The sequence below is a fragment of the Hyla sarda genome, chromosome 1 (genome assembly GCF_029499605.1).
Source record: "Hyla sarda isolate aHylSar1 chromosome 1, aHylSar1.hap1, whole genome shotgun sequence".
Classification (NCBI taxonomy): domain Eukaryota; kingdom Metazoa; phylum Chordata; class Amphibia; order Anura; family Hylidae; genus Hyla; species Hyla sarda.
In genome coordinates this window covers 1641288-1652829 of record NC_079189.1, presented here as the reverse complement: position 1 = coordinate 1652829, position 11542 = coordinate 1641288, and the positions used below count along the sequence as shown (strand labels likewise).

General features: G+C 45.8%; 1 protein-coding gene across 1 annotated transcript; it reads left to right on the top strand.

Moving 5' to 3' along the window:
* Positions 1-2643: 2643 nt before the first annotated feature.
* On the top strand, positions 2644-10703 carry LOC130289486 (uncharacterized). The gene is made up of 4 exons (XM_056537521.1): positions 2644-3484; positions 4101-4227; positions 4325-4416; positions 8965-10703. Exons 1-4 carry the CDS (start codon positions 3056-3058, stop codon positions 9007-9009), a joined length of 693 nt encoding a protein of 230 aa, XP_056393496.1. The 5' UTR covers positions 2644-3055; the 3' UTR covers positions 9010-10703.
* The last annotated feature ends 839 nt before the right edge of the window (positions 10704-11542 follow it).

Below are 11542 nucleotides of genomic sequence, written 5' to 3'. Positions count from 1 at the left end.
GTTGGTTTCTTGTTCGGCAGCTTCTTATTCACTGAAGTTGGTTTCTTGTTCGGCAGCTTCTTATTCACTGAAGTTGGTTTCTTATTCGGCAGCTTCTTATTCACTGAAGTTGGTTTCTTATTCGGCAGCTTCTTATTCACTGAAGTTGGTTTCTTATTTGGCAGCTTCTTATTCACTGAAGTTGGTTTCTTATTCGGCAGCTTCTTATTCCCTGAAGTTGGTTTCTTATTCGGCAGCTTCTTATTCACTGAAGTTGGTTTCTTATTCGGCAGCTTCTTATTCACTGAAGTTGGTTTCTTATTTGGCAGCTTCTTATTCACTGAAGTTGGTTTCTTATTCGGCAGCTTCTTATTCCCTGAAGTTGGTTTCTTATTCGGCAGCTTCTTATTCACTGAAGTTGGTTTCTTGTTCGGCAGCTTCTTATTCACTGAAGTTGGTTTCTTGTTCGGCAGCTTCTTATTCACTGAAGTTGGTTTCTTACTCGGCAGCTTCTTATTCACTGAAGTTGGTTTCATATTCGGCAGCTTCTTATTCACTGAAGTTGGTTTCTTATTCGGCAGCTTCTTATTCACTGAAGTTGGTTTCTTATTCGGCAGCTTCTTATTCACTGAAGTTGGTTTCATATTCGGCAGCTTCTTATTCACTGAAGTTGGTTTCTTATTCGGCAGCTTCTTATTCACTGAAGTTGGTTTCATATTCGGCAGCTTCTTATTCACTGAAGTTGGTTTCTTATTCGGCAGCTTCTTATTCACTGAAGTTGGTTTCTTATTCGGCAGCTTCTTATTCACTGAAGTTGGTTTCTTATTCGGCAGCTTCTTATTCACTGAAGTTGGTTTCTTATTCGGCAGCTTCTTATTCACTGAAGTTGGTTTCATATTCGGCAGCTTCTTATTCACTGAAGTTGGTTTCTTATTCGGCAGCTTCTTATTCACTGAAGTTGGTTTCATATTCGGCAGCTTCTTATTCACTGAAGTTGGTTTCTTATTCGGCAGCTTCTTATTCACTGAAGTTGGTTTCTTACTCGGCAGCTTCTTATTCACTGACGTTGGTTTCTTATTCGGCAGCTTCTTATTCACTGAAGTTGGTTTCTTGTTCGGCAGCTTCTTATTCACTGAAGTTGGTTTCTTACTCGGCAGCTTCTTATTCACTGAAGTTGGTTTCTTATTCGGCAGCTTCTTATAGATACATAATAAACCTTTCCTCCTCCTCTTATTCCTCTGCAGTAAATCTGTTCTTTATACATAAATGTTGAATATTATTTGGGAACAATCGAATTCAGAAGAAAGAATCTTCATTGTTTGTATTTTTCCTGAAAAAAATGATAGTAAAAAATTGGATGACAAAATATGTGTTTTGAATAAGTAACTGATGAATTTAAGGGGTTAAATGCTGTTGGGCGACTGACCTGAGGGTGGGAATATAAAGAGTGGGGGCCCCTCCATAATACACATCTGTATCCAGCCTGGACCACACTGGGGATTGGCAAGAAAACAAGCGCCAACTTAAAGGAGTTCTCCGGCCCTATCCAAAGGATAAGATGTCTGACCGCAGAGACCCCCGCAATCTTGTATTTGTCACCCACCTGTTAGAGCCGCACGTCGCGGTGCCACCTCACAGACAGCCGGATGGTGACCACGGGGCTGGAGTATCGTGATGTCATGACTCCGCCCCCGTTTGACGTCACAAGTTGATATATAAAAAAAAGTTTTTTCCTGGAATACCCCTTTAATGCCAATCCACAGATGGTCCAGGCTGGATACAGGTGGGTATTATGGAGGGGCCCTTACTCTTTATATTTCCACCCTTAGGTCAGTGGACCAACCGCGTTTAACTCCTTAAATTCATCAGTTACTTATTCAAAACGCAAATTTTTTTCATCCATTTTTTTTTTACTATGGTTTTTTTCTGCAATAACACAAACAATCTAGATTTTTTTTTTTCTGAATTCGATTGTTCCGAAATTATATTCAACATTTATGTATAAAAAACTGATTTACTGCAGAGGAATAAGAGGAGGAAAGATCCATTAGTCATCTATAAGAAGCTGCCGAATAAGAAACCAACTTCAGCCTCGTATCAGGAGGTTTGTTACATTGTGTCATGTTCGAATGTGCAACCATCATCTTCTTCTGCTCCAGCTCCTTCTCCTGAATGACCCCCAAGGATGGACAAAGAGATGACTAAGAGAATACAGTGACCCCCCCCCCCCCGACCTACGATGGCCCCGACATATGATCAAATCGACATACGGTGCTTTTTTATGCCGGGGCCATCGCATTGTGCTATCCGGCAGCGCAAAATGGTTAAGCTGCTGCCGGATAGCAGCTTAATGTTCCCCGTGTGGTGCGGTAAGTATTACTTACCCCTCCACGATGCTCCGGGGTGACCTCCGGGTCCAGCGCTGGTCTTCCGGTGTCTTCTCGGCCCTCTCCGATGACGTCAATACGCTGCTGCGCACATCATACAATAGGAATGGCGTACGCAGCGGCGTAATTACGTCGCTACACAGGCCCAGTAAGGCCTTGCGGAAGACAGCGGAGGACCGGAGAAGACAGCGGAGGACCGGAGGAGACAGCGGAGGACCGGAGGAGACAGCGGAGGACCGGAGGAGACAGCGGAGGACCGGAGAAGACAGCGGAGGACCGGAGGAGACAGCGGAGGACCGGAGAAGACAGTGGAGGACCGGAGGAGACAGCGGAGGACCGGAGAAGACAGCGGAGGACCGGAGAAGACCAGGAGAGCCCAGCGGAGGACCGGAGAAGACAGCGGAGGACCGGAGAAGACAGCGGAGGACCGGAGGAGACAGCGGAGGACCGGAGAAGACAGTGGAGGACCGGAGGAGACAGCGGAGGACCGGAGAAGACAGCGGAGGACCGGAGAAGACCAGGAGAGCCCAGCGGAGGACCGGAGAAGACAGCGGAGGACCGGAGAAGACAGCGGAGGACCGGAGATGACCAGGAGAGCCCAGCGGAGGCCCGGGATCACCATCGGGAGCGGCGGGGACAGGTGAGTACAGCTTCTTATACTTTACATTGCTCGAATCCCTCAACATACGATGGATTCGACAAACGATGGCTCGTTTGGAACAAATTACCATCGTATGTTGAGGGACCACTGTACTACACTTCACCTTGGAGATCCTCCACCTGCTGACCGGAGAGGTGAGGTGACCCATCTACATTTCCACCATTGTTGTCCCCCCCATCTACATTTCCACCATTGTTGTCCCCATCTACATTTCCACCATTGTTGTCCCCATCTACATACTGGGGTCAGTCCCCTCATTGTCTCTCTCCATACACAGGATTACACCATAGTGAAGAAGACATGGGGGGAGTGTGTGGCCCCCAGCAGCCATCTCCATGAGTCAGAAGGACGGAGCAGGGCCCGGGGCCCCATCACGGAGCCTCCACCTCACTCACTGATACATGAGGAGAAGATCCTAGAACTCACCCATAGGATCACTGAGCTGCTGACTGGAGAGGTGACCCTGCTGGGACATTATACAGTAATGGAGGGGTCTGGAGATGACTGGAGAGGTGACACTGCTGGGACATTATACAGTAATAGAGGGGTCTGGTGGTGACTGAAGAGGTGACACTGCTGGGACATCATACAGTAATAGAGGGGTCTGGTGGTGACTGAAGAGGTGACACTGCTGGGACATTATACAGTAATGGAGGGGTCTGGTGATGACTGAAGAGGTGACACTGCTGGGACATTATACAGTAATGGAGGGGTCTGGTGATGATTAGAGAGGTGACACTGCTGGGACATTATACAGTAATGGAGGGGTCTGGTGATGATTAGAGAGGTGACACTGCTGGGACATTATACAGTAATGGAGGGGTCTGGTGATGATTAGAGAGGTGACACTGCTGGGACATTATACAGTAATGGAGGGGTCTGGTGATGATTAGAGAGGTGACACTGCTGGGACATTATACAGTAATGGAGGGGTCTGGTGATGATTAGAGAGGTGACACTGCTGGGACATTATACAGTAATGGAGGGGTCTGGTGATGATTAGAGAGGTGACACTGCTGGGACATTATACAGTAATGGAGGGGTCTGGTGATGACGGTATCATTGTGTGTCAGGTTCCTATAAGGTGTCAGGATGTGGCGGTCTATTTCTCCATGGAGGAGTGGGAGTATGTAGAAGGACACAAGGATCTGTACCAGGACATAGTCATGATGGAGGATCACCGGCCCCTCACATCACAAGGTAAGAAGAGACATATATATAGATATCACTCTCACTACCTAGTAACATAGAAATCTATCCAGCACTGATGTATTCATTCCCTGTGTGTTCCCTACAGATGGAGTCATTGATAGAAATCCACCCGAGAGGTGTCCCCGCCCTCTGTATTCCCAGGACTGTCCAGAGGGAAATGTCCCAGAGAAGCATCAGGTAGATGAGGCTGATCCTATATCTCTATAGGGGGGTCCTGCAGTCATAGATGTGGGGATAGATTTTGGGGGTCTCTGTTGCTTCTCCTGTCTGCTGTATTGTAGTGAATTGTTCTATATGTCACATCAGGGGGGAGATCTGACTAATAATAAAGTGGAGGATGAAGAAGAGAGGATGAGGGGCCATCACCCGTGTATGAGGGAAGTAAAGGAGGAAATTCCAGGAGGTGTTACCCCAGGTATGTAATAATTCCAGGAGGTGTTGTCCCAGGTATGTAACAATTCCAGGAGGTGTTGTCCCAGGTATGTAACAATTCCAGGAGGTGTTGTCCCAGGAATGTAACAATTCCAGGAGGTGTTGTCCCAGGTATGTAACAATTCCAGGAGGTGTTGTCCCAGGTATGTAACAATTCCAGGAGGTGTTGTCCCAGGTATGTAACAATTCCAGGAGGTGTTGTCCCAGGAATGTAACAATTCCAGGAGGTGTTGTCCCAGGTATGTAACAATTCCAGGAGGTGTTGTCCCAGGAATGTAACAATTCCAGGAGGTGTTGTCCCAGGTATGTAACAATTCCAGGAGCTGTTGTCCCAGGTATGTAACAATTCCAGGAGGTGTTGTCCCAGGAATGTAACAATTCCAGGAGGTGTTGTCCCAGGAATGTAACAATTTCAGGAGGTGTTGTCCCAGGTATGTAACAATTCCAGGAGGTGTTGTCCCAGGTATGTAACAATTCCAGGAGGTGTTGTCCCAGGTATGTAATAATTGCAGGAGGTGTTGTCCCAGGTATGCCTTAATTCCAGGAGGTGTTACTCTAGATATGTAATAATGGATTTACAGAGGGAATTCAGAGCTTAATATGAGGCTCCGCATCCTTTTTTGGGGAACCCCGGCTGCGGTTAACACTTTTTAGACCGGTTAACCAAATACATGCCAAGTTAGAATGATCTGCAGCACGTCAGGTGTTGGACAGTAGGGGGCTCCATCTTTCCTCCCATCTGTCCAGCGACAGCTCTTCAGTCCCTCCGAGGCCTCACTTCTCTTACCCTGATGATGATGATGATGATGATGATGATGATGATTTTCTCTTTTTACCTCACTCCGCCCCGAGGCTGCTCTAGGTTTGAATATCAGCAGCAGAGCAGGGAGATCACATGATCAGGGTCAGAAAACACCGCCATCGGGACAGACCGGAACGCTGGTGCTGGACGTGAAGATGCGCATTTGTTCTCCTCATATTAGAAGGGCCCCGTCTATAGTTTTACTTATAAACAGCGGCATCTAAATGGGCAAAACGGCCAGGATCAGCATTACCTCAGATCCCGGCCATTGCAGTTGGTTGTTGGTTTTATATTACGGCCGCCATCCGCTATATATGGCGCTGACACCACTCCTGTGTATCTGTGTCCTTCTGTGGAGCTGGTGAAAGTGATGCCCACTGTTACTGAAGGGTTAAATGTGTTGACAGGACGGGCATGATGGCCAAACAAGGTTGTGCTGGTCAAAATTTTAATTTGATCTAGGTTAATTAAAGTAGCCTTTTAGGTCGGGTCACATGTCGCACATGAAACGGCAGTCCCCAGAGCGAGCTCCCTGCTGCGGCCGGGTTGCTCCTTGTGTCCGCTCTCGAGCTATGAGCAGACACACATAGCTACCTATGCGCAGGAGCGAGCTCGCTCTGGTGACTGCCATTGGTGCATCCGCAATGTGATTCACGCTGCGGATGCTCGACGTGTGACCCTGCTCCTTGAGGCAATATCTATGATTAAAGGGGTTCTCCAGCGGGTAAACGTTTTTTTAAATCAGCTGATGCCAGAAAGTTCTACAGATTTGTAAATTACAGTGGTCCCTCAACATACAATGGTAATCCGTTCCAAGCGGACGATCATTTGTTGAAATCATCGTATGTTGAGGGATCCGTGCAGTGGTACAGTGGTCTACAACCTGCGGACCTCCAGATGTTGCAAAACTACAACACCCAGCATGCCCGGACAGCCGTTGGCTGTCCGGGCATGCTGGGAGTTGTAGTTTTGCAACATCTGGAGGTCCGCCGGTTGAAGACCACTGTTAGAGGAAGTTGTACTCACCTGTCCCCGCCGCTCCGGACCGTCACCGCTGCCCTGGATGTTGCCTTCCATCGCTGTCGCCGCGTCCCCGGGGTGTCCCCGACGCTCCGGCAAGGCCTCTGCTTCCCCCGCATCCTCGCTCTCCGTCGCCACCATCACGTCGCTACGCACGCCGCTCCTATTGGATGACGGGACGATGTGATGACGACGATGGAGAGCGCCGACGATGCAGGGGATCCCGAAGAGGACGCGCCGGAGCCCCGAGGACAGGTAAGTGATCGTCAGCGGACCACACGGGGCACCGTAAACGGCTATCCGGGGGTAGCCGAAGCAGTCTGCGCTGGAGGATAGCCGTTTATGCGATGGCCCCGACATACAAAAGAATCGGATGTTGATGCTGCCTTCACCATGTGATGGACTCTGAGAGTGATCGTATGCTGAAATGATCGTATGTCGGGGCCATCGTAGGTCGGGGGGTCACTGTATATATGGTATGTCGGGGCCATCGTAGGTCGAGGGGGGGTCACTGTATATATATATGGTATGTCGGGGCCATCGTAGGTCGAGGGGGGTCACTGTACTTCTGTAATGATCACATCGGGCCCGGCTGTGCATACTGCTCCCTGGTCCGGTTAGTTACAGTCCTGGTCCAATCCGCAGCAGGGATGGCTTATTTCTACGCTCTCCAGTCTTTGTGGCTTGTTACTGATTTGACTTTCACTTTCACTTTGCCCTCTTGTTTGTGTACATATGTACTTTGTGCAGCCTTCACTTTCACTTTGCCCATGTACTTTGTTCAGCCATGACTTTCACTTTCACTTTGCCCATGTACTTTGTTCAGCCATGACTTTCACTTTGCCCATGTACTTTGTTCAGCCATGACTTTCACTTTCACTTTGCCCATGTACTTTGTTCAGCCTTCACTTTCACTTTGCCCATGTACTTTGTTCAGCCATGACTTTCACTTTCACTTTGCCCATGTACTTTGTTCAGCCATGACTTTCACTTTGCCCATGTACTTTGTTCAGCCATGACTTTCACTTTCACTTTGCCCATGTACTTTGTTCAGCCATGACTTTCACTTTCACTTTGCCCATGTACTTTGTTCAGCCATGGATTCGTAATTTTTGTCCTGTTTGTGCTTTTAGCTCATTTGTAAGTTCTCTGTCTGGACCTTGGTCACTTGTCCTGTCTAGTGTAGTATCTGTATTAGTAAGGGTGGGTTCACACCACGATTTTCTATACAGTTTTTGGATACGGTTTTAATAAAAAAAAAAACGTATGCAACTGTACGGAAAACCGTGCCCATAGACTTTCCATTCAAAACCGTATGCACCATATTGCATACGATTGTCTCCGTTTTTCACACCACACGTTTTTTTCCTTTTTTTTTTTTCTGGACAGTAAACCGTGGCCTACCACGGTTTTTGGTCCAGCTGAAAAACCGTATTGACCCGTATACTTTTTTTTTTAACATGGGAGTCAATGGGAACTGTACAGAACTGTATGTGTGTACAGTTCCATACGGTTTTTACCAGACGGTTTTTGACTTTGCACAGTTTTTTTTCTTGGAATTTCACTCAAACAAGTGAAACTTTATTCATAATGGAGTGAAAAGTTCAAAACCTATGCGTTTTTTTTCTTAAAAAACGGATGCAACCGGACATCACTTTTCAACCGTATACAGATAAAACTTTGTACACACGTTTTGATACAGTTTAGTCAGGTTTTGAGGAATCCGTTTTTTTATCAAAAACCTGAAAAAAACTGTAATGCAAAAACGTGGTGTGAACCCGGCCTAACTTGTGTTCACACCTGTGTCTGAGAATCCTGACCCGAGTTTAGACGTATTTAGTATCCTGGTTCCCAGTCTGTATGTTTATAGTTGTTAACCTTTTGTATCTGTGTCCCTGACCTTGTACTGTTCCTTTTTGTTTTGACCATGACGTCCCTGCACTTTAGGGATTGGTACCCAAAGTTGTAGAGCCGCTGCTTAGGGCTACTATACAAGTAAACAGGAAAAGCGGTTCTGTGATAAGCTCAGGATGCACTCTTCCCTGCCCAGCTGCTGTATGCTCCAGAGGAAATTGTGTCATTATTTCCAGTCTGACCACTGTGCTCTCTGCTGACACCTCTGTCCATGTCAGGAACTGTCCGGAGTTGGAGAGGTTTGCTATGGGGATTTGCTCCTACTCTGGACAGTTCCTGACATGAACAGAGTTGTCAGCAGAGAGCACTGTGGTTAGAATGGAAAGAACTACACAACTTCCTGTGGAGCATACAGCAGCTAAGTACTGAAAAGGTTAAGATTTTTATATAGAAGTAATTTACACATCTGTAGAACTTTCCGGCACCAGTTTAATTGAAACTTTTTCCCCTCCAAAGTACCCCTTAAAGGATGCTAATGTACTCAAACAAATAAGGGTTAAATAAAATAAAATAAGGGCAAAATAAATAAATAACAAAATAAAAATTTACCCTAACAGAAAATCCCAGTAAGATTCCTGCTGGAAACATCATGTTATTGCTAAATTATACAGTGTAAGCTCAAGATATCATGGAGCGATCCTCAGGAGGAAACCTTCTTATCCTTAATGTCCCTCCAGGACTTCACAGTACAGATCTATCCTATAATAATCCCCCTGATCATGGGGAACCTACTGACCAATCACAGACTGTTACCACAAGCACAGATCCAAAAGGGAAGAAAGGTTTTCACTGTGATGAATGTGGAAGATATTTTATAAACAAAATAGGTTTTATTACACACAAAAAAAGTCACATGAGAAGGGAGATATTCATGTTCGGAATGTGGGAAATGTTTTAAACAATGAACAAGTCTTCTTTGACATGAGAGAATTCACACTGGAGAGAAGCCGTATTCATGTTTAGCATGTAGAAAATGTTTCCCAACTAAATCCTGTCTTGTTAGGCATAAAAAAAGTGATGCAGGAAAGAAGACAAATTCGTGTGCTGAATGTGGGAAAGGCTTTACGGAGAAATCAGATATTGTTCAGCATGAGAGAATCCACACAGGGGAAAAGCCATATTCATGTTCAAAATGTGAGAAATGCTTTCTGCATAAATCAAGCCTTGTTACACATAGGAAATGTCACATTGAGATGCAATATTCATGTTCCGAATGTTGAAAAGGTTTTACACAAAAATCTCAGCTTGTTAGACATGAGAGAATTCACACAGGAGTAAGGCCATATTCATGTCTAGAATGTGGAAAAGGTTTTATATGTAAATCTCAGCTTGTTATACATGAGAGATGTCACACAGGAGAGAAGCCATATTCGTGTTCAGAATGTGGGAAATGTTTTACCCATAAACCAGATCTTGTTAAGCATAACAGAAGTCACACAGGCGAGAGGCCATATTCATGTTCAGAATGTGGAAAAGGTTTTACACACAAATCAAATGTTGACATACACGAGAACTCACACCGGAGAGAAGCCGTATTCATGTTCAGAATGTGGGCAAAAGTTTTGTGCAAAAATCTTTATTTTGTTAGGCATTACAGAATTCACAGAGGGGTGAAGCCATATTGGTGTTCAGATTGTGGTAAAAGTTACTCGACTAAATTGAATTTCGTTAGGCACCAGAAAAGTCACACCGGAAAGAAGACGCGTTGACGACGTTTTGGGAAAAAATGTTTTGAAACCCATCAGAGAATTTACATCGAGAAGAAACCATGTTCTTGTTCGGAACGAGAGACGTGATCTACGAGAAGAGATATCGTAAAGGGGTACTCTGCTTCCACTTTCACACTCGGTAACCTATAGTTACTGGTCTACAACCTTATGTCATCGAAGCAACCAGCCATGCCAATAAAAATGTTGCGAAACCTATACTACATTTTATAAAGCTGTCGAACACAAATTAGTTTTTTTTTTTTACCCTACACTCACCATTCTCTAAAAAGGGGGTGGGATCTAGATTTTTACACTTAAAGGGGTATTCCATCCCTAGGCAAAGGATAAGGCATAACATGTCTGATGAACATGTTCAGAACTCCGATTTTGGGTGGCCGTGGTTGTGGCTTCACGCCCGCTCCATTCATGTCTATGGGAGGGAGCGTGATGGCTGTGGTCACGCAAATGCTGGGTGCCGGGCTGGAGATCGTGGGGGGTCCCCAGCGGCCGCATCCCCGTGATAAGAGATCTTATTCCCTATCCAACTGATAGGAGATAACATTTCTGTTCCCGGGGGGGCCACCGGTTTTGGGTGGCTGTGACATTAAGCCCCCTCCATTCATGTCTATGGGAGGGGTCGTGACGGCTTAGCCGTCACGACCCCTCCCATAGACATGAATGGAGGGGACGTGATGTCACGGCCACCCAAAACCGGCGTTCCGAACATAAATGTTCAGAACGAGCGACCACAGCCATCACGCCCCCTGCCATAGACCTGAATGGAGGGGGGAGTGATGTCACAACCACGGCCATCTGGAACCGATGTCGTAAACATAAATCTTCAGAACGCCGAGGAGCCAGGCCAAAGGATAGGAGATAAGATGTTTAATCGCTGGGGTTCTGGCCACTGGGACTAGGGCATAAGATGTCTAGGGGCGGAGCACCCCTTTAATGTATGACATTTTGGCGCAAAACTGTGATAAAGTAACCTGTCGTTGCAGTTTTCATTTTTCTTTCTTTGAGGATCTTGCGCTTTCTTTTTATTCTCTTTCTTTTGAAGGAATAGTTTTTTTCTTTGTAAAGACGCCATATTGTTTTTACATTTGTGTTATTTTTTTACCGATGTGAAGCCCCTCAATTGGCGACATTATGAATGATTAATATTCAATAAACAGCGATGTTAGGTAAAACGTTTTGTCTCCTTAGTTTATTTTTTAATAAAAAGCATTTTAATTTCAGGAGAGAAACAGAAGCAAACACAACACTATACGACAAAAAGAGGTCCACGTGGACCGGGTCGGCCTAAGAACGGGAAAACACGGGAAAACGCTTAAAACAGGAAGCAAGAGCAACAAAATCAAAGTGCTTATCACATGAACATTAAAGGGGTACTCCAGTGGAATTTTTATTTTTTTTAATGAACTTA

Coding starts and splice junctions, on each gene's coding strand:
- LOC130289486 (XM_056537521.1), top strand. CDS start 3,056: ATGGATTCGACAAACGATGGCTCGTTTGGAACAAATTACCATCGTATG. Junction 3,485..4,100: donor CTGAGCTGCTGACTGGAGAG/GTGACCCTGCTG, acceptor ATTGTGTGTCAG/GTTCCTATAAGGTGTCAGGA. Junction 4,417..8,964: donor ATGTCCCAGAGAAGCATCAG/GTAGATGAGGCT, acceptor TTACCCTAACAG/AAAATCCCAGTAAGATTCCT.